At 48.6% G+C, this 23568-nt stretch overlaps 1 protein-coding gene across 1 annotated transcript in view; it reads right to left on the bottom strand.

The window, feature by feature from the left end:
• The window catches only part of nrp1a (neuropilin 1a), a 246650-nt gene that overhangs the window by 20883 nt on the left and 202199 nt on the right, over positions 1–23568 (bottom strand). Inside the window, 1 exon segment of the mRNA XM_078425444.1 lies at positions 273–443. Within this exon segment, the coding sequence (XP_078281570.1) occupies positions 273–443 (171 nt within the window).

Genomic DNA, 23568 nt, shown 5'->3' with positions numbered 1-23568 from the left:
GATGAGGAAAAACTTTTTCAGCCAGAGAGAATTCTCTGCCTCAGAAGGCAGTGGGGGTCAATTTTCTGAATGCATTCAAGAGAGAGCTAGATAGAGCTCTTAAGGATAGCGGAGTCAGGGGGTATGGGGACAAGGCAGGAACGGGGTACTGATTGAGAATGATCAGCCATGATCACATTGAATGGTGGTGCTGGCTCGAAGGGCCTGCACCTATTGTCTATTGACTATTGTCTTCTGCGTGCAAACAAAAAGGTAATTTCCGCATTTCTCACCCAGAGTGTGATTTCCGTCCGGCTCAGCGACGGCAGGCTCTCCATTTCCCAGGTTGACCTCCCATCTGAAGCCTGCGGATTCATCGTGGTGCCAGTCGCAGAAGCTCTGCTGGGCGGTGCCCCCGAACTTGCAGTTGAAACCGGGCACCTCGTTGATGGGAATGAGGCGGTCTGCAAAAGACAGAGAGAGGACTTATTAAGGGGTTGGACACGTTAGAGGCAGGAAACATGTTCCCAATGTTGGGGGGGTCCAGAACAAGGGGCCACAGTTTAAGAATAAGGGGTAGGCCATTTAGAACAGAGATGAGGAAAAACTTTTTCAGTCAGAGAGTTGTAAATCTGGGGAATTCTTATTCATGCAACCGAGTGCTGACAGCAGCTCCCTCCAAACATCATGGGACCCCGCGATGGGGTCCGCCCGAGCCGGCTGCCTCGGCCACTTCTCCGGAGTTACGCCCGCGCCCATGTGCTTTTGGAAAGGGGCTACGCGCTGTCCAAGGGGAACCCTGGGGGATTTCCGGGATCGCGAGGGGTGGAAATCAACCTCAATAAGGATGGTGACATAGTTGTATAGTAGTTTATTTAGTTTGCAGGAGAAAAAAAACTGCAGATGCTGGTTTAAATCGAAGGTAGACACAAAATGCTGGAGTAACTCAACGGGACAGGCAGCATCTTCGGAGAGAGAAGGAATGGGTGACGTTTCGGGTCGAGACCCTTCTACAGACCCTTCTTCACACTTCGGAGTCTGAAGAAGGGCCTCGACCCAAAACGTCACCCATTCCTTCTCTCCAGAGATGCTGCCCGTCCCGCTGAGTTACTCCAGTTCATTTAGTGTATTTGTTTGACTTGCGTTATGGTGGTGGCTTTTGCTTTGACTAATTACGTACTGCAAATGTTATTGCAAATAATTGATTAAATTATTTTTGGCTAAGAGAAGAGAGACCCCGGAATACTATGGAGGCCGCGATGGAAAGTGAAGGCGTACTATCTGGTAGTACGGTAGTGTCTGTTGGGAATGTCCAGAGATGCTCCCAGGATTCCAGCAGCTATTGATTTTGCTTTGTAAGCACCACTCAATCAAGGTGCGAGATTTTCAAGCCAACTCACAGGAATGTGGGCTGCGTGTGACTTTAATGTTAAACGTTGCCATGGCAACCACAAATGGATCTAGGGTGCTATAGACTTTCATTGATTTTCATCGGAGGTTTAAACTTGCCTTTTTCTTGTATCAATGCACAATATTTCATTGACGCGCGAGGCTATTTTTAAAAGAAAACTATTCCTCTCTGTAACTACCGTGAGAGAGGCAGTCACAGGCTAACACTCGGCAGCAAGGACCTTTGTTGTGTTCTGCTCAAATGCTGCAATGTGTCACGGCAACAAGAAGCCAGGATTCAACTCACAATGTGGTCACAGCTGCTTTTAAAAACAGATTTTTTTTCCTCTTCTTTACCTACTCGCTAAAACCGAATATTTTGTAACCAAGAGTCCCAGATCATAACAACTTAAAACAAAAAAAAACCAGAAGTGAGACCGGGGGAACAAATTTTCCTCATCAGCTGTTTATTTCATCTTCTCCCAAAAGTTGTGATGTCCTGCCTCGTGATGGCCACTGATGCTAATTCAACCCAGCTTCCAAAAACTGCTCGCGTGAAAGGAAAATATCTAGTAACCTTCTCTTTAATGCTTTGAGAAGTGAGCTAGATTTATGGCATCCCACCCAGCCTTTGCTGATTTACTGATCAGTGGGGAAAATACCTTTCACATTTTCTGCTCAGAACCTAATTAGATCTCCCTTGACCTTTTCTCCTTTGGTGATTACAGTTTCCTCGAGTCTCCCCGAGCTGCTGATAGCGTCGTGAGGATAGTTCAGTCGTTTCCTGTTTCGGAGACTCATAAATCTCCACCAATTTGCTAATGGACCACCAGGAAAATTAGTCGTATATATATATTCTCGGATGAAAATTCATATGGTCGTTATGTGGAGCACGTCAATGAAGGTTTCATTACTCAACAGTCTGCTGGTACTGCCGAAAGCGTGTGTCATTAACCCACAGTTTCTGGTTGAGTCACCCGTGACACCAATGGACTGAGGGTGTGAATTCCATTCGATATGTAAATAAGAATATGAAGACTTTCCCTGGTAGTTGCTGCTCAAGAAATTGTAAACACATTCAAAGACCTGCAGATAGGATTGGGTGGCATGGTGGTGCAGGCTGGTAGACCTACCGCCTCATAACTTCAACAACATGGGTTCAATGTTGATCTCTGGTCCTGTCAATGTGGCATCTTCATCTTCAATGGGGAGATATAACACCTGTACATCCTCCCTCGACTCCATCCAAGGACCCCCCCCCCCGACAGTCCTTTCAGGTGAGGCAGGTGAGTTCACTTGCACCTCCTCCGACCTCAACTACTGTATCCGCTGTTCCAGGTGTTTAGTTTTAGTTTAGTTTAGAGATACAGCGCGGAAACAGGCCCCTCGGCCCATCGAGACCACACCGACCAGCGATCCCCTACACACACGAGGGACAATTTACAATCTTTACCGAATCCAATTAGTTTAGTTGAGTTTAGTGATACAGCACAGAAACAGGCCCTTGGGCCCACGCCAACCAGCGACCCCTGCACACTAACACTAGGGACAATTTTTACACATACGCCAAGCCAATTAACCTACAAACCTGCGCGTCTTTGGAGTGTGGGAGGAAACCGAAGATCTCGGAAAAAACCCACGCAGTCACGGAGAGAACGTGCAAACTCCATACTGACAGCACCCGTAGTCAGGATCAAATCCAGGTCTCTGGTGCTGCAAGCGCTGTAAGGCAGCAACTCTACCGCTGCGCCACCGTGCCTCCCCTATTTAGCCTACAAACCTGCACGTCTTAGGAGCATGGGAGGAAACCGGAGCACCCAGAGAAAACCCACTCGGGGCACGGGGAGAACGTACAAACTCCGTACAGACAGCACCCGTGGTCAGAATCGAACCCGGGTCTCTGGCGCTGCGTGGCGACAACTCTACCGCTGCGCCACCGTGAGGGGACTTGAACTGAAGTGTGTTGTTGAGTTCGTGCAATGACCCGGCAGTGAGGTGTTGGGAACCAGGGAGGCAATGACGTGGCCACCCTACCCTTTGGCCCAGTCTCCCCTGGACCATCCAACTACCTCCTCCTCTATCACTGCCGGCCAGACTACGTAATTTAGTTCATCCATTGACGATAAAGCAAAACTTTCTATAAATGTGCATAACCTTTCACTTGCATCTCCTCAACGGGCGGCACGGTGGCGCAGCGGTAGAGTTTCTGCCTTACAGCGAATGCAGCGCTGGAGACTCAGGTTCGATCCTGGCTACGGGCGCCGTCTGTACGGAGTTTGTACATTCTCCCCGGTACCTGCGTGGGTTTTCTCCGAGATCTTCGCTTTTCTCCCACACTCCAAAGACGTACAGGTGTGTAGGTTAATTGACTGGGCAAATGTAAAAATTGTCCCTCGTGGGTGTAGGATAGTGTTAGTGTGCGGGGATCGCTGGGCGGCGCGGACCCGGTAGGCCGAAGGGCCTGTTTCTGCACTGTATCTCTAAATCTAAATCTAACCTCTGAAGAAGATAGGTCCGAAGACTGAAAAAGGGTCTCGACCCGAAACGTCGCCCATTCCTTCTCTCCAGAGATGCTGCCTGTCCCACTGAGTTACTCCAGCTTTTTGTGTCTATCTTTGGTTTAAACCAGGATCTGCAGTTCCTTCCTACACATAACCTCAGATATCACTGTAAATGATACAGCCGTGTACTTTGACTTCATTAGAGAGCTGCCAGCAGTAAAATAATCTGGTATCCATTTACCTTTACCGTCATGGCTTTTTAAAAATTTGTATAGGGGATATGGACTACAGAAGCTGAATAAACATTAATTGCCCATCCCTAATTGCCCTTGAGGTGGTGATGTATGGTAATGAAGACAAAGATCCTCTGATCTCATCTAAATAGATTCTTTACTGATAAAGTAATGATATGTTTAATTCACCAATATTATACTATGTAGCTTGGCTAGGACTTAAATAGAGTCTTGGAGCTGTACAGCAAAGAAACAGGCTCTTCGGCCTACTGAGCCATCATCAACTTAGCTGCCCTGGTTTAACCTTCCAAAATACAGAACTTTCCTCTCATCTGAGTTAAGTTCATAAGTGATAGGAGCAGAGTTAGGCCATTCGGCCCGTCAAGTCTACTCCGCCATTCAATCATGGCTAGGGTTGCCAACTGTTCCGTATTAGCCGGGACATCCCGTATATTGGGCTAAATTGGTTTGTCCCGCATGGGACTGCCTTTGTCCTGTATTAGGTCCGGGAGGGGGGGCTGTAGGCCCGGACACTGTAGGCCTGGACACTGTAGGCCCGGACACTGTAGGCCTGGACATTATAGCCCCGGACATTGTGGGCCTGGGGGCCGCTGTAGGCCTGTGGCACAGTGTAGGCCCAGATGCCCGGGCGCCGTTTAACGGAGCTTGCACAGCAACCCGCCTCCCGGCCCGGGCAGCTGCCAATGGTGGAGCGGGAGCACGTGGCCGCTGGCTGGGTGAGGTCACGTGGGGCGCGGGGGCGGTGACGTCACCTTTTGTCCCTTATTTGGGAGTGAGAAAGTTGGCAACCCTACACATGGCTGAACTATCTCTCCCTCCAAACCGTGTTCTCCTGCCTTCTCCCCATTCCCCTGACGCCCGTACTAATCAAGAATCTATGTATCTCTGCCGTAAAAAATATCCATTGACTTGGCCTTCTGTGGCAAAGAATTCCACAGATTCACCACCCTCTGACTAAAAGGTGCTCCTGTGCGTTGAGCCATGATGTTTACAGGAGGGAGCCCCTAAACTGGACTAGAGCCTCCAACCCTCTGGACTTGTGAGAGAACACCACTTCAACCTGCCCTTCAAAGTCAGCTTTGCATAGCTAAATTTCCCAAAACACTGACACATTCCAGAGCTCCCTGTCCTAATTTCCAAAACAGAAGTTAGCTGTCCAGATGATAGCAATGTTGCTTTGTTGCCAGTTGACCTACTAGTACATAGAGCTGTTAAGTCAACAAACACAGAGACCTGATGACAGAGAGACAAACATGTGGTGACTTCATGACCCCTGAGATTACATTGTCGGCTGAGGTTTCGTTTAGCTTAGAAACATAGAAAATAGGTGCAGGAGTAGGCCATTTGGCCCTTCCAGCCAGCAGCACCATTCAATATGATCATGGCTCATCATCCAGAATCAGTACCCCGTTCCTGCTTTCTCCCCCATATCCCTCGATTCCATTAGCCCCAAGAGCTATATCCAACTCTCTCTTGAATATATCCAGTGAATTGGTCTCCACTGCCTTCTGTGGCAGAGAATTCCACACATACACAACTCTCTGGGTGAAAAAGTTTTTCCTCATCTCAGTCCTAAATGGCCTACCCCTTATTCTTAAACTGTGACCCCTGGTTCTGGACTCCCCCAACATCGGGAACATTTTTCCTGCATCTAGCCTGTTCAATCCCTTAAGAATTTTATATGTTTCCATTAGTTTAGAGATACACCGAGGAAACTAGCTCTTTGGCCTACCGAGTCCGCGTCGACCAGCGATCTCTGCACACAAACGTTATCCTACACACACCAGGGACAATTTATAATTTTACCAGAACCAATTAACCTACAAACATGTACGTCTTTCGACTGTGGGAGGAAACCAGATCACCCAGAAAAAAATCCACGCAGGTCACGTACAAACTCTGTACAGACGGCACCCGTGATCACGATCGAACCCGGGTCTCTGGCGCTGTAAGGCAGCAACTCAAACGCTGCGCCACCGTGCCGCCCCAGTTTCAATACAAACTATGAGTTTAAAGGTAATGCATTGCTGGGTGAAAATATATACTTCTTATAAGACAAATAGAAACTCCACCAATTTCTCAATGGTTTGATTTCAGGGCACTGAAGCATACTGGTGCGTTTCTGTGCGTCAGATACACACGCAAATGGAAAACAATGCAAGATGCCAGTATATATATGCCTGAAGTAAACTCAATTCATAGTGTTTACAGCGTTGGTGTTCACTAGACCAAGTGAACTCATTGGCTCAAGCCTCTCCTGCATTGGTGCAGCACACTCTCCTCCCCTGCCCCTCCCCTCCCCCTCCCCTCCCCTCCCCCCCTCCCCTCTCCCTACTCCCTCCTCCCCTCCACCCCGCCTCCCCCTTCCCTTATCCTCCCCCGTTCCCCCCCCCACTCCATTCCCTACACCCCCCTCCCCTCCCCCCTCCCTCCCCCTCCTCCCCTCTCCCTCCCTCCTCCCCTCCCCCCTTCCCCTCCCCCCCACTCCATCCCCCTCAACCCCCCTTATCCTACCCCCTCCCTCGTGCCCCCCTCCCTCCCTAGGAGATAGATTTAAACTTTAAAATGGGAATAACTTTAAAAATAAAACACCGATTTGAATGAAACTTCTTCCATTAGCACCAAAGGGACGACGGTGAGTAAGGTGGGCCTGGAATTGTCACGCTATTGTGTACTGTTTTGGCTGTAGTTCAGGAACAAACAAACAAACAAACAATCGAGAGTTTTAGTACATGGATAATGCAATTTTCCATTTGAATCTGCAACCTACATTTAGCATAGATTTGCCATCTTTGTTGGAAAGTCATTAAAACATAACCACCTCCCTCAAAGAAAAGAAGACAGAAATGTCAGCAAACCTGGTAAAATTGTGTTTGCCAGTTATCATTTCTAACTGATCAATTCTAAATGTATATTTCCTGCTACAAAGAAAATATTTGACACCCTTAATTGTAACTGTCATCAGTAACATGTTGATGAGATTTCAATGAAGAATTTTATGTACAAGAGCCAACAGGTAAAGTGTGCAGGAAAGAACTGCAGATGCTGGTTTAAATCGAAGGGAGGCACAAAATGCTGGAGTAACTCAGCGGGACAGGCAGCGTCTCTGGAGAGAAGGAATGGGTGACGTTTCGGGTCGAGACCCTGAAGGGTTGAAGGCTGTTTCTTTGTTTCTTCACTGGAAATTGCATGTATCTTGTTATAGATTTCCAAATGAGCAGGGTTGCTCATCCATGTCCTTGGGGGAAAAGTGCTCTGGCTCACCTCTCCCTGTACACCAGGGGGCAATGGAGAGCTGGACTCCAGCCGTAGCTCGAAGGTAGACACAAAATGCTGGAGTAACTCAGCGGGACAGGCAGCATCTCTGGAGAGAAGGAATGGGCGCCGTTTCGGGTCGAGACCCTTCTTTGGACTGAAGTGCCCGGAGTCTGAAGAAGGGTCTCGACCCAGAAAAGGTACAATACAATACAATACAATATATCTTTATTGTCATTGTACAGAGGTACAACGAGATTGGGAATGCGCCTCCCATACGATGCAATAAATGAATTAGCTAGTCAGTATTAATTTAAACAACCCAATTAAACAAATTAGAACAGTTTTAAAACAGAATAAAGTGCAAGTAGATCTGTGCCGGTTCACTGTGCAATGTGACCATCCGGCTCAGCAGGACCGGTTCATAGCAGCTATGGCCCTGGGGATGAAGCTGTTCCTGAGTCTGGAGGTGTGGGCGTAGAAGGCCTTGTATCGTCTTCCCGATGGTAGAAGTTCGAACAGACTGTTGCAGGGGTGTGGGGAATCTTTGTGGATGCTGGTGGCTCTTCTGAGGCATCGTGTGTTGTAGATGCCCTCCAAGGCTGGTAGCTGTGTTCCGATGGTCCTCTGAGCTCTATGGACTACCCGCTGAAGAGCTTTCCTCTCTGTCTCCGTGCAGCTGAGGTACCACACAGGGATGCCACGTCCTATTCCTTCTCTCCAGAGACGCTGCCTGTCCCGCCGAGATACTCCAGCATTTTGTGTCTGTCTTCGGTTTAAACCAGCATCTGCAGTTCACTTCCTACACATTTCATCCAGCTGCAGCTCTCTGGTTTCCCACTGAAAGAATGAGGATTGGGCAGAGGCTGGCTCTTGCACATTTCAATATGTGGCAGCTTCCCAAAGTGAAACAATGAGCCAGATACGTGGGAGAGACTGTTTTGCATGACCGGTGGGTCTTGCTGACTGAAATCTGAGTGCTCCCGGAGTAATGCTTTAATCTCACCAACCACACAGTCGATGCTTCTGCCACAAGAGTGACAAGTAGCAAAGAGTTCTAAAAAAAAATTTAAAAGGACGTTTCTCGGCGCGGAGAATTAACTCCTGAAAAGCTGTATAAGAAAATAACTGCAGATGCTGGTACGAATCGAAGGTATTTATTCACAAAATGCTGGAGTAACTCAGCAGGTCAGGCAGCATCTCGGGAGAGAAGGAATGGGTGACGTTTCGGGTCGAGACCCTTCTTCAGACTGATGTCAGGGGGGCGGGACAAAGGAAGGATATAGGTGGAGACAGGAAGATAGAGGGGGAACTGGGAAGGAGGAGGGGAAGAGAGGGACAGAGGAACTATCTAAAGTTGGAGAAGTCGATGTTCATACCGCTGGGCTGCAAGCTGCCCAGGCGAAATATGAGGTGCTGTTCCTCCAATTTGCGGTGGGCCTCACTATGGCACTGGAGGAGGCCCATGACAGAAAGGTCAGACTGGGAGTGGGAGGGGGAGTTGAAGTGCTCAGCCACCGGGAGATCAGCTGTGACCCTCCGACTTGCAGCTGTTTCAAGCATTTCAGAAAGTGTGCCTCACATAAACACTCCTGCAGCACTGGGATCAAACATTTCTGTGAGATTGGCATGTATTATTGACCGTGCCCTGATGCTTTGGCGATGCAAGTCCAGGCTATTCACATCGCAACGCCGTGAAAACATGGCGGCGCAGCGGCGGAGCTGCCTGCACGGAGTTTGCACTCTCTCCCCCGTGGGTTTTCTCCGAGATCTTCGGTTTCCTCCCGCACTCCAAAGACGTACAGTTTTGCAGGTTAATTGGCTTGGCGTCAATGTAAAAATTGTCCCTCGTGTAGGATAGCGTTAGTGTGTGGGGGATCGAGGGTCTCGACCCGAAACGTCACCCATTCCTTCTCTCCTGAGATGCTGCCTGACCCGCTGAGTTACTCCAGCATTGTGTGACACCTTTGGCTGGTCGGCGCGGACTCGGTGGCCTCGAAGGGCCTGTTTACGTTCTGTATCTCTAAACTAAAGTAAAACTGTTCCTAAAGTGGGGTGAGGGGGGTAACATCACAAGTATCATCACTTGCAAAAGTGGCAAGAAATGGCTTGACAGTGGCTCATTTGCTCGACCTCTTGTGTTCTGAGCCAGAAGATAATAGTCCCAGACAATCGAGTATTGAAAGGGTATTGCATTGTGTCGGATGGAACTGCAGATGCTGGTTTAGACCGAAGATAGACACTAAATGCTGGAGTAACTCAGCGGGTCAGGCAGCATCTCTGGAGAAAAGGAATCGATGACCTTTTGGGCCCAGACCCTTCCGACCCGAAACGCCACCTATTCCTTCTCTCCAGAGATGCTGCCAGGCCTGCTGAATTACTCCAGCATCTTGTGTCTACCTTCGGTGTAAACCAGCATCTGTAGTTCCTTCCTCCACATTTTGTCTGCCACATTGCATATTCTGCCAAAGTGGCAGTAAAACTCTACCATTGGCCGAAGAGGTCATAAGGAACAGGAGTAGAATTAGGCCATTTGGCCCATCAAGTCTACTCTGCCATTCATTCATGGATAGGGTTGCCAACTTCCTCACTCCCAAATAAGGGACAAGGTGACGTCACCCAGCCAGCGGCCACGTGCTCCCGCTCCACCAATGGCAGTCGCCCAGGCCGGAAGGCGGGTTGCTACACAAACTCCGTTAGGCGGAGCCCGGGCCTACACTCTCCGGGACCACAGTGGCCCCCGGGCTACAGTGTCCAGGCCTACAGTGTCCGGGCTTACAGTGTCCGGGCCTACAGCGTCCAGACCTACAGTGTCCGGGATTACAGCGTCCAGACCTACAGTGTCCGGGCCTACAGTGTCCGGGCCTACAGCGTCCGGGCCTACAGCGTCCGGGCCTACAGCGTCCGGGCCTACAGCGTCCGGGCCTACAGTGTCCGGGCCTACAGTGTCTGGGCTTACATCCCCGTCCAGGCCTAATATGGGACAAGGGTGGTCCCGTACGGGACAAACCAATTTAGCCCAAAATACGGGATGTCCCAGCTAATATGGGACAGTTGACAATCCTAATCAAAGGATGATCTATTTCTTCCCCCAACCCCATTCGCCTGCCTTCTCCCCATAGCCCCTGTACTAATCACAAATCGATCTATCTCTGCCTTAAAAGAGTCTGTGGAATGACCTGAACTTGACTTGAAATATTTGGTGCACAAAGGCATTTTTTTTTCTTATTTCCTTTCATATATGCTTAGCATTCCGCAGAAGTTGGTTTTTAATCCTCTTTATCCAAGTATCTGATTTTGGAAACTGTGACAGGACGGATTTAGAAGAACCATACAACCATTTTTTTTTAATCAGTTCTGCAGACTGAGATGCACAACGCCGTCTGTAGGGAGTTTGTACGTTCTCCCCGTGACCTGCGTGGGTTTTCTCCGAGATCTTCGGCTTCCCCCCGCACTCCATAGACGTAGAGGTTTGTAGGTTAATTGGCTTGGTATAAATGTTTTTAAAAATTGTCCCCAGTGCGGGTGTAGGATGGCGTTAACGTGCGGGGATCGCTGGTCGGCGCGGACCCGGTGGGCCGTAAAGAGGCCTGTTTCCGCGCTGTATCGCCAAACTAAACTAAACTAAAGGTCAGGACTGTATGTAGCCGCGTTAAAAATCCTATTTGCATGAAAGGGCGAGGGCTGGCGGATAACTGGAACAGGGTGTGTGGACCAGACATATATTGCACCAGGAGTCCTCCTGGCATTCAGCATGAGAGCTGTAATTGTATTTCCCGTTGGGCAGCAACTTGACAAACAAAGCCAGCACTCCCTCAAGGCACATTGGTGTCCCTTTAATGACCCGGGCTCATTTAAAGTTTGGGGGGGGGTGGGGGGGTTATCAAGCTGATTTCTCTAGCAATTAATGAACCTTTAACATTCCAAACGTTGGGTTACCGTTGGGTTTCAGAAAGGCAAGCACCACGTTCCTGTATATATGGCGGTGGCGACAATGAAATGAACATTTCTCAGGCTGCGAGCACATTAACTTATTCACTCACAGGTCTTTATTGCTAATATCGCACAGTGTGATATTATCTGCTGTGTGGTACAGACTGCACAGATCTTTTAATAAGCTTTTCTCATCAGTTGAAAGGGATTCTTTGTCAGCCCAGCTGTATGTACTCCTTTAGTTTTTAGTTTTAGTTTTGTTAGTTTTAGAGACAGGCCCTTCGGCCCACCGAGTCCGCACCGATCAGCGATTCCCACACATCAACACTATCTTACACACACACACGCACACACACTAGGGACAATTTACACTTACACCAAGCCAATTAACACACATCCCTGCACGTCTTTGGAGTGTGGGAGGAAACCGAAGATCTTGGAGAAAACCCACGCAGGTCACGGGGAGAACGTAAGCGCTGTAAGTGCAAGCGCTGTAAGGCAACAACTCTAACACTGCGCCACCGTGGCCGCCTGCCCCCCCCCTCCCTCCTAGGCTCAAACCTTGAAGAACTAATGCAGCAACTGGCTTTATTACAATTTTCAAATATCCAGAGAGGATAAAAATGGGATTGAATTGGTCAATGGATAAACATAAACCTGCAATGTCTGTAAACAGCTCAGTTCATAGCCACAAAATGCTGGAGTAACTCAGCGGGACAGGCAGCATCTCTGGAGGGAAGGTATGGGTGACGTTTCGGGTCGAGACCCTTTTTCACACTGAGAGTCACGGGAAAGGGAAAGGGGAAATATGCTGTAGACGATGATGTAGAGATATAGCACTACAAAATCACCTCAAGGTATGCCTACTTTGAAGAAGTTCTCCTCCTCTCTCTGATGAGAGTTCTGCACTGTTTCTCTCTACATCATCGTCTTTAACACTAGTCTCCCTCTCCCCTGACTCTCTCAGTCTGAAGAAGGATCTCCACCCGAAACGTCACCCATTCCTTCTCGCCAGAGATGCTGCCTGTCCCGCTGAGTTACTCCAGCACGTTGTGTCGATCTTCGGTTTAAAGCAGCTTCTGCAGTTCCTCCTACACAACAGTTCAATCCAGTTTAGTTTATTGTCACGTGTACCGAGGTGCAGTGAAAAGCTTTTGTTGCGTGCTAACCAGTCAGCAGAAAGACAATGCACGATGACAATCAAGCCATTTACAGTGTACATATACATGATAAGGGAATAACATTTAGTGCGAGGTAAAGCCAGCAAAGTCCGATCAAGGATAGTCCGAGGGTCACCAATGAGGTAGATAGCAGTCAAGCACTGCTCTCTGGTTGCGGTAGGATGGTTCAGTTGCCTGATGACAGCCGGGAAGAACCTGTCCCTGAATCTGGAGGTGTGCGTTTGCACACCTCTGTACCTTTTGCCTGATGGGAGAGGGGAGAAGAGGGAGTGGCCAGGGTGCAGTCCTTTTCTCTAGGTTCCATGGTGGGCTAAAGGTTGCATCGTGGACAAAGGAGTTTATTGGCACTCTCTGCAGGGACTCCTTTTTAGCATGAAGCACAACATGACTTCACTGCTGAAGTCGACTGCATCTCTGGAGAAAAAGAACGGGTGGCGTTTCGGGTCGAGACCCTTCTTCAGACTGATGTCAGGGGGGGGGGGGGCGGGACAAAGGAAGGATATAGGTGGAGACAGGAAGATAGAGGGAGAACTGGGAAGGGGGAGGGGAAGAGAGGGACAGAGGAAGTTGGAGAAGTCAATGTTCATACCGCTGGGCTGCAAGCTGCCCAAGCGAAATATGAGGTGCTGTTCCTCCAATTTCCGCTGGGCCTCACTGGAGAGAAGGAATGGGTGGCGTTTAGGGTCGATACCCTTCTCCAGACGCAACCCGAAACGTCACCCATTCCTTCTATCGTAGAGACGCTGCCTGCCCTGCTGAGGATCTATTTTATTCACGTATGTAAATAAACTAAGGAACTAATTAGTAGTCAGGAAGTCCTGTTGCAGCTTGGTTAGGTTTGATTTGGAGTACTGTGTGCAGTTTTGGTCGCCACGTTGCAGGAAGGGTGTGGGGGGCTTTGGAGAGGGTGCAGTAGATTACTAGGATGCCACCTAGATCGGAGGACATTAGCTATGAAGAGAGACAAACCTGGGTAGTGTTCTCTGAAGCGTCAGAGGTCGAGGGGAGACCCAGTGTAGGTTTATAAAATCAGGAGAGGTATAAATGGCCCATCAGAATCTTTGTCCAAGGAGGAGAAAGCTGAACGGTGATGTGTGGGACTGTGAGCTTACGCAGAGAGTGATGGGTGCCTGGAACGTTTGAGAGTTTTTTAAGATAGCCCTATGAATACGCAGGAGTGGAGGTGCATGGATCACATGCAGACAGAAAGGATTAGTTTAAATTGGCATCAAATTTGACACCGACCTTGTGGGTCAAAGGACCCTGGTCCTGTGTTAGGCTATTCGTTTGCGATAGACCGCGTGAGGGCATGGACAGGCTGGTGAAACAGGAGGAGAACAGGAGAACAGCAGTAAAATGCGGACTGCTACATTTTGGTCGGGCCACAAGAAGCGGGAGAGCAGAGGTCCAGAGACAAACGCATAAATCATTGAAAATGCCAGCCAAAAACAATCTGCTGATGGAAGGAAGCAGGTGAGGGCAACATCTGTGGATGGAAGTAGACAGGTGATATCTTGGGTCAAGACATGAAGATACCTTGGGTCAAGACCCTTCTGTAGACTTGTGCCTGCATTGATGAGTGCAAGGGTGGGTTGAGAATGCTGTCAGAATGCAGATAGGATCCTGAGGATTACAGTTAGTGGGACAGAGTGCAAGAGCTCTCTGTCAGAGTGGTGGCACGGTGGCGCAGTGGTAGAGTTGCTGCCTTACAGCGAATGCAGCGCCGGAGACTCAGGTTCGATCCTGACTACGGGCGCCGTCTGTACGGAGTTTGTACGTTCTCCCCGTGACCTGCGCGGGTTTTCTCCGAGATCTTCTGTTTCCTCCCACACTCCAAAGACGTGCAGGTTTGTAGGTGGGTAAAATGTAAAAATTGTCCCTAGTGGGTGAAGGATGGTGTTAGTGTGCGGGGATCGCTGGGCGGCGCGGACCCGGTGGGCCGAAGGGCCTGTTTCTGCGCTGTATCTCTAAATCTAAAAATCTAAAAAGCTCAGGTGTGGAGATGAGCTGATGTAAACCAATGATTCAGCCATTAGTGGAGTATTGTGTCCAGCTCTGGCAACACTGCAAGGGATTATTGAGGGCCATTGAGTGGGTACCGAAGAGTTTTACCAAAGTTATTCTAGGACCAGAGGCCTCTAGTTACTTGAATCTGTTAAGAGAAGCTGGGGCGATTCTCTTTGGACCAGTGGAAGATGTGAGGGCACCTGACGGGTGGTATCAATATCATAAGGACAAATCTCCTTTATGAAACGTATGATTAGAATCAAGAGCAGGTGGTTCAATAGAGACGGACTAAATTGGGGCATTGATGGGGAAACTGGATAAGTATTTGATAGGAGGGAAAATAGGGGCTTTGGAGAGAGGACATAAACTGGACGGTTCTTGCGTTGAATTGGCACAGGCGTGAGAGAGAGCAAGCTGGAAAGGGTACAGAGAAGATTTACGAGGATGTTGCCAGGGTTAGAGGGTCTGAGCTATCGGGAGAGGTTGAGAAAGCTGGGATTCTATTCCTTGAACTGTAGGTGATCTTATTGAGGTGCATAAAATCATGAGGTATTTATTCACAAATGCTGCAGTAACTCAGCAGGTCAGGCAGCATCTCAGGAGCGAAGGAATGGGTGACGTTTTGGATCGAGACCCTTCTTCAGTCTGAAGAAGGGTCTCGACCCGAAACGTCGCCCATTCCTTCTCTCCCGAGATGCTGCCTGACCTGCTGAGTAACTCCAGCATTTTGTGAATAAATACCTTCGATTTGTACCAGCATCTGCAGTTATTTTCTTATGCATAAAATCATGAGGTGATCTTATGGAGGTGTATAAAATCACGAGAGGAATAAATCAGGTAGACGCGCAGAGTCTCTTGCCCAGAGCAGGTGAATCGAGGACCAGAGGACATAGGTTCAAGGTGAAGGGAGAAAGATTTAATAGGAATCTGAGGGGTAACTTTTTCACACAAAGGGAGGTGGGCGTGTGTAACAAGCTGCCAGAGGAGGTAGGTGATGCCGAGACTATCTCAATGTTTAAGAAGCAGTTAGACGTTAATGGATAGGACAGGTTTGGAGGGATAAAGGGGACATTTCGTGTCGAGACCCTTCTTTAGACTTCGGAAGTGTTCAGGAGGTTTACAGTTTGTAGATATCTAGAATAGTCTCACAAGGAAATAAAAGATTATGAGGATAGACACAAAAAGCTGGGGTAACTCAACGGGACGGGCAGCATCTCTGGATAGAAGGAATGGGTGACGTTTTGTCTATCCAGAGCATTTTGTGCCTATCTGCGGAGTAAACAAACATCTGCAGTTTTAGATTTTAGATTTAGATTTAGAGATACAGCGCGGAAACAGGCCCTTCGGCCCACCGAGTCCACGCCGCCCAGCGATCCCCACACATTAACACTATCCTACACACACTGGGGACAAATATTACATTTACCCGGTCAATTAACCTACATACCTGCATGTCTTTGGAGTGTGGGAGGAAACCGAAGATCTCGGAGAAAACCCACGCAGGTCACGGGGAGAACGTACAAACTCATTACAGACGGCGCCCGTAGTCAGGATCGAACCCGAGTCTCCGGCGCTGCATTCGCTGTAAGGCAGCAACTCCACCGCTGCGCCACCGTGCCGCCCATGTGCAAAAGATTATGAGGCTTCAGTTGTGCATGACACGGTGGAAATTAAACTGCAGTTTCTGGAACACCACCCCTTCTCCACCCCCCCCCCCCCCCTCCCCACGACTACAAAAGCTACAGTCTATCAGCACCATTGTATTCCCAGTGCCGATAACAAAGAAACAATTTGCACAGAAGCACACACCTACTGCTTCTAATAGCAGGTTTCCAACAGAGGAAGGCAGATTTATAAAATGAGATTGAGGCATCACACTGCTCCCAATGAATGGAACATTATTGAAGCGATTTACAGCTTAGATAAAAGTCTCACAGCATTGTTGCAGACATCAGCGTTAAAGAAAGTACTTATCAGTTGAATCAGTGAAGCCAGCCTGGGTTTTTTAATATTTAGAAAATATGTAAAAACCAGCGGAATATATTAACGGTGGTATTTTCTCGCTTCGACTAACCCTTGCATCCCCTCTCTCCCCGTCCCTCCCTCACCCACATCATCGTACCAGCTTTAAAGTCGTCTTGTTGAGCCTCAATGTCTGTGACTCGTTTTCAACTAGCCCACAGCCAACAATGGCCTGTTTCCTTTATCATTGTTACTTTTTTGCACATCTTTCATTCAGGTGTCCTATATCTCTCTACATCACCGTCCATATCTCTCGTTTCCCTTTCAATAGACAATAGACACTAGGTGCAGGAGGAGGCCATTCGGCCCTTCGACCATTCACCGTGGTCATTGCTGATCATCCACAATCAGTACCCCGTTCCTGCCCTCTCCCCATACCCCCTGACTCCGCTATCATTAAGAGCTCTATCTAACTCTCTCTTGAAAGCATCCAGGGAATTGGCCTCCACTGCCTTCTGAGGCAGAGAGTTCCACAGATTTACAACTCTCTGGGTGAAAAAGTTTTTCCTCATCTCCGTTCTAAATGCCCTACCCCTTATTCTTAAACTGTGGCCCCTTGTTCTGGACTCCCCCAACATCGGCAACATGTTTCCTGCCTCTAACGTGTCCAACCCCTTAATAATCTTATATGTTTCAATAAGGTCCCCTCTCATCCTTCTAAATTCCAGAGTATACAAGCCCAGTCGCTCCAGTCTTTCAACATATGACAGTCCCGCCATTCCGGGAATTAACCTCGTGAACCTACGCTGCACTCCCTCAATAGTAAGAATGTCCTTCCTCAAAGTTGGAGACCAAAACTGCACACAGTACTCCAGGTGCGGTCTCACTAGGGCCCTGTACAACTGTAGAAGGACCTCTTTGCTCCTATACTCAACTCCTCTTGTTATGAAGGCCAACATTCCATTGGCTTTCTTCACTGCCTGCTGTACCTGCATGCTTCCTTTCAGTGACTGATGAACTAGGACAACCAGATCTCGTTGTACTTCCCCTTTTCCTAACTTGACACCATTCAGATTATATATAATCTGCCTTCCTGTTCTTACCACCAAACTTTCCCCTGAATCTCAGTCTGAAGAAGGGTGTCTCGACCTGAAATGTCACCCGTTCTTTTTCTCCAGAGATGCTGCCAGACCCGCCGAGTTACTCCAGCTTTTTGTGTTTATCTTCGGCAAATATTAAACTGATTTGGATGGCTTAGTGTGAGGGTAGTCGAGGCTCTTTATCATTCTTGTTCTAAAGAAGCGCAGGTGAAAGTAGCCTTCCCCACAACCAACGAATGGCTGTGGATGGAATTAAATGCAAGAAGTCATAACACTGGGCGAGAATAGGCCAGAGGTGGGGAGATAAGCTTAGTGACAAGCGCCCCTTTTAAGGCAGGCAGGGGCAGCACCACGTTGTGAAGTGCATTCCTCTGATCCTTCTACCATTACAGTGTCAATGTTTGCTTTTCGTACCAGAGCTCACCTCTTGTTCCCTTGCCAGACCTTTGAAAAAAAAGTGTTGCAACTGGGCTGGGTCAAATTACTGGCTGCATTCCACTGTGTGGGTCAGAAACGTGAGCAGCCCGCACAGTGAAAGGTGCTGAGAGAGAACCTTGCGTAAATCATTCAAAACACAGGAAGGAATCCCGGGCATTGTAGCCAGCAGTGGACAGTAGAGGGTAACACTGTTTTGTAGTGTGTAGGAGGGAACTCCTAGGGGTGGCGCAGCGATAGAGTTGCTGCCTTACAGCGCTTGCAGCGCCGGAGACCCGGGTTCGATCCTGACTACAGGTGCCGCCCGTACGGAGTTTGTACGTACGTTCTCCTTTTGGCCACGTGAGGCTTTCTCCAAAATCTTCGCTTTCCTCCCACACTCCAAAGGCGTACAGGTTTGTAGGTTAATCGGCTTGGTACAAGTGTAGAATTCTCCCTAGTGCGTGGAGGATAGTGTTAGTGTGCATGGGATCGCTGGTCGGTGCAGACTCGATGGGCCGAAGGGCCTGTTTCCGCGCTGTATCTCTATACTAAACTAAAATAAACGAAGCTGCCAATGCTGGTTTAAACCAAAGATAGACGCAAAAGGCTGGAGTAACTCAGCGGGACAGGCAGCATCTCTGGAGAGAAGGATGTTTTGGGTTGAGACCCTTCATCAGACTGTGTTAGGGGAAAAGGAAATGAGAGATATAGACGGCGATATAGAGTGATATAGAACAAATGAATGCAAGATGTGCAAAAATGTAACGATGATAAAGGACATAGGCCATTGTTAGCTGCGGGCTAGGTGAAAATGAGTTGCAGACAATGAGACTCACCAAGGGACGACTTTGAATCTACAACGAATTGGATGGGGGAGGGACGGAGAGAGAGGGTAATTGGGTAGGGGAGGGAAGAGAGAGAGGTGTGTGATGTGCCTTGAACTTGGATTCCTCACCTACATTGCATACTGCGCTATGTTCAAGCAGCATTCAAGCTTAACAATAACATCAGATGCCTTACCATGAACTACTGTAACAGGTGATAGAAATAGGGCTATGGGAGTATGGAGGTCTGATTGTTTCTTTGAACTGAGTTTGGGACATGACATTGAGAAATATTCCAGAAGGCTGCAATGATTTATAAAGCCAGGTGGAGTAAATGCTTCGATAAGCACAAACCACTGGAGTAACTCAGCGGGTCAGGCAGCATCTCTGGAGAAAATGGATAAGTGACATTTCGGGTCGGGAACCTTCTTAAGACTGATTGTTGTGGGGGGGGGGGGGGGGGGGATACTGGAAGCGAGAAAAGACCAGGACAAATCAGGGCCGACAACAGATGACCTCAGGCAGGAGGTTCCCTGATGGGCCAATCGCTGGCTAGGGGCGGTGTGATCCCAAGAGGGATACGTTGTTTGCGTCTTGTCCTTGATGATGCTGCTCGCCTTGCCGAGGCAGCGTGAGGTGTAAATGTAGTCGATGGAAGGGAGGTTGGTTCATGTGATGGTCTGGGCTGCTTCTAAAATTCGCTGCAGTTTAGTTTAGTTCAGTTTAGTTTAGTTTAGAGATACAGCGCAGAAACAGGCCCTTCGGCCCACCGGGTCCGTGCCGACCAGCGATCCCCGCACATTAACACTATCCTACACACACTGGGGCCAATTTTTATATTTACCAAGCCGATTAACCTACATACCTGCACGAGTGTGGGAGGAAAGCGAAGATCTGGGAGAAAACCCACGCCGGTCTCGGGGAGAACGTACAAACTCCGTACAGACAGCACCCGTAGTCGGGATCGAACCCGGGTCTCCGGCGCTGCAAGCGCTGTAAGGCAGCAACTCAACCGCTGCGCCACCGTGCTGCCCCTGCAATTTCTAGCGGTCTTGGATGGAGATCAAGGAAAACGTGGAATGGATCATTGTTAGCTGTGAGAAGGAGCCGTCTCATCGCTTGAAGTCATTGTAGCAATGCGGCCCCATATTCTTGCTATTGAGGGCGTGCAGCGCAGGTTTACTAGGTTAATTCCCGGAATGGCGGGACTGTCATATGTTGAAAGACTGGAGCGACTAGGCTTGTATACACTGGAATTTAGAAGGATGAGAGGAGTTCTTATCGAAACGCATAAGATTATTAAGGGGTTGGACACGTTAGAGGCAGGAAACATGTTCCCAATGTTGGGGGAGTCCAGAACCAGGGGCCACAGTTTGAGAATAAGGGGTAGGCCATTTAGAACGGAGATGAGGAAAAACTTTTTCAGTCAGAGAGTTGTGAATCTGTGGAATTCTCTGCCTCAGAAGGCAGTGGAGGCCAATTCTCTGAATGCATTCAAGAGAGAGCTGGATAGAGCTCTTAAGGATAGCGGAGCCAGGGGGTATGGGGAGAAGGCAGGAACGGGGTAATGATTGAGAATGATCAGCCATGATCACATTGAATGGCGGTGCTGGCTCGAAGGGCCGAACGGCCTCCTCCTGCACCTATTGTCTATTGTCTATTGGCCGCTACACCAGAGCTGCTGCCTTCCAGGCTCAAGGAGACCTGTCACGTCATGCCTCTGGTCTTAATGTGCTGCCCTCAAATCTCTGGGGCCTTCTCCGTGTTGGTAGCTGATGTATTTTTGTTATTGAGGGCGTGCAGCGTAGGTTTACTAGGTTAATTCCCGGAATGGCGGGACTGTCATATGTTGAAAGACTGGAGCGACTAGGCTTGTATACACTGGAATTTAGAAGGATGAGAGGGGATCTTATGATCGGTGCTGGCTCGAAGGGCTGATTGGCCTCCTCCTGCACCTATTGTCTATTGTCTATTGTCTATTGTCTATTGTCTATTGTCTATTGTCTATTGTCTATTGTCTATTGTCTATTGTCTATTGTCTATTGTAACAGCCAGGCAGGCAGGCAGGAGGTGACATTGTCAGCCTCACACTTGAGTCCACCTGCAGGTGCACTTGTTAGGCTCCCTGCTGGCAGGCTGCCCAAGGAACGCTGTCCCAGTGAGCTGTCCCCAGACTCTCGTGGACTGGTGGTCCCGTCAGGCTGAAGAACCCTGCAGCCATCCCTCATACTCTCTTCCCTGTCACAATGATCTAAAGGGCTGGCTCAGTCCACCTCGACCTACCCGACCTCCCGGTTGCCGAGCACTTTAATTCCCCTGCCCACTGTTCAAGACGTGGACTTTATACATCGGCAACGTTAAACATATCGTATCGCAGAACACCTTCGTTCAGCCAACCTCGACCTACCTGACCTCCCGGTTGCCGAACACTTTAACTCCACCTCCCATTCCCACACTGACCTTTCTGGCCTGGGCCTCCTCCATTGTCAGAGTGAGTGAGGCCCAGCGCAAATTGGAGGAACAGCACCTCATATTTCGCTTGGGCAGCTATGAACATTGACTGTCGTGCCGGCGAAAAGCACTTACCGAAAAGCACTTAGCGATGGACTTAGGGTGCTACATTGTTGCAAAAAGCACTTACAGATCGCTGTGAGAAGCACTTAGTGACCGAAAATGTTTCGAAAAAAGCACTTATTGAACCTACATTTTTAAAGTAGTATTTATTTATTGCAAGTCACTTAACATACACAGATCAGCATGGGGCCCCTATGCTCGTGGGCCCCCGGGCAAGTGCCCATCAGGCCCATGCGTTAAGACGGCCCTGCCCCTTCCCAGTTCTCCGACTAGTCTGACTGTCCTTGTTTACATTTTATCTCTGTTTGCTTTGTTGTTTCCTTCTCCCAGCTAACAATGATCTATTCTACATTTTCCTTGATCCCTCATCCCCTTTGTCTCGTTTTCACGCCTGATATCTCCTTATCTCTGTATCTCCCTCTCCGACTGATTCAGTCTGAAGAAGGGTCTCGACCCCCCGAAACGTCACCCATTCCTTCTCTCCAGAGATGCTGCCTGTCCCGCTGAGTTACTTGCGTCTATCTAAAGCGCTGGGTGGTTGCACAAAGGGTTGCACGTTGTTAAGAAGAACAGGATGCCGCTGGCTTGAGCGGTTGCAAACGCAATGAGTTTACTTCCACATGGACTGTGTAGGAAAATAACTGCAGATGCCGGTACAAATCGAAGGTATTTATTCACAAAATGCTGGAGTAACTCAGCGGGTCAGGCAGCATCTCAGGAGAGAAGGAATGGGTGACGTTTCGGGTCGAGACCCTTCTTCAGTCCACATGGACTGAAAAAGGTTGGGTGGAGTCCGCCACCATTTCAAAGAGCAATTGGGAAAGACAAATAATCACTGAGCTTGTCACCACATGACGGCAGCCAACAGACCTTGATCTTGTATAAATTCAATTGTTTGACTTGAAATCATGGAAGTAAAATGCAAAAGAAAGTTTTTCACTGTGCCTTGGTGTAGGTGACAATACTAAACCTCAACTTAAATTGTGTAGGAGAAATTATTTGTCGGAGCCATTTACGCTTAGATAATTTACCGTTATTATATTATGGCCATGTTTAATATTTCTAGTTTCTACCTGTCTGTGCGTTGGAAGGCGGGATTTGATACGTAGAGGGGCGGTGTCTACATCTGAGGATGCGAGCGTAGCCAAAGAGATTGGTAGGAAATTAACCGCAGGTGCTGGTACAAATCGAAGGTATCACAAAATGCTGGAGTAACTCAGCGGGTCAGGCAGCATCTCTGGACAATAGACAATAGACAATAGGTGCAGGGGGAGGCCATTCGGCCCTTCGAGCCAGCACCGCCATTCAATGTGATCATGGCTGATCATTCTCAATCAGTACCCCGTTCCTGCCTTCTCCCCATACCCCCTGACTCCGCTATCCTAAAGAGCTCTATCTAGCTCTCTCTTGAATGCATCCAGAGAATTGGCCTCCACTGCCTTCTGAGGCAGAGAATTCCACAGATTCACAACTCTCTGACTGAAAAAGTTTTTCCTCATCTCAGTTCTAAATGGCCTACCCCTTATTCTTAAACTGTGGCCCCTTGTTCTGGACTCCCCCAACATTGGGAACATGTTTCCTGCCTCTAACGTGTCCAACCCCTTAATAATCTAGTCGAGACCCGAAATGTCACCCATTCCTTCTCTCCAGAGATGCTGCCTGACCCGCTGAGTTACTCCAGCATTTTGTGATACCTCAGATTGGTGGTCTGTTTAGTCTCGGAGGATGGAGAGAAAACAGTTTTTTACCACACGGTAACGACCACACGGTAATGACTACATTGTTTAAAGAGGATGCAGTTGATAAGAACAATAAGTTATGAATGACTCTTTTGATTTGTGCTACTTTAATAAATGCATTCAATGAATGCATTCAAGAGAGAGCTGGATAGAGCTCTCAAGGATAGCGGAGTCAAGAAACAGCGTGTGGAAGATTCGTTTGTGCTATCACAGAGTGCGGTGTGTGCGTAAGCTATACCTCCACCACATCCCCGAGCAGTCATGGCTATCGAAGTTGGACTTTGAGAAGGTATAGAAACTGCCATGACACTATTCACTGCATGCAAACATTATGACAGTGCATTGAACAGAGCCTTGATCTTCACCTAAATAGAACACAGAACAAAACAACACAGGAACAATGTCCAAGCCAAACGTGATACCAAGCTGACCTAATCCCCTTTATTCTGTGAT

This window comes from Rhinoraja longicauda, chromosome 2 (assembly GCF_053455715.1).
Source record: "Rhinoraja longicauda isolate Sanriku21f chromosome 2, sRhiLon1.1, whole genome shotgun sequence".
Classification (NCBI taxonomy): Eukaryota; Metazoa; Chordata; class Chondrichthyes; order Rajiformes; family Arhynchobatidae; genus Rhinoraja; species Rhinoraja longicauda.
The sequence above is the reverse complement of the archived record's forward strand: the minus strand, read 5'-3'. Positions and strand labels throughout refer to the sequence as shown.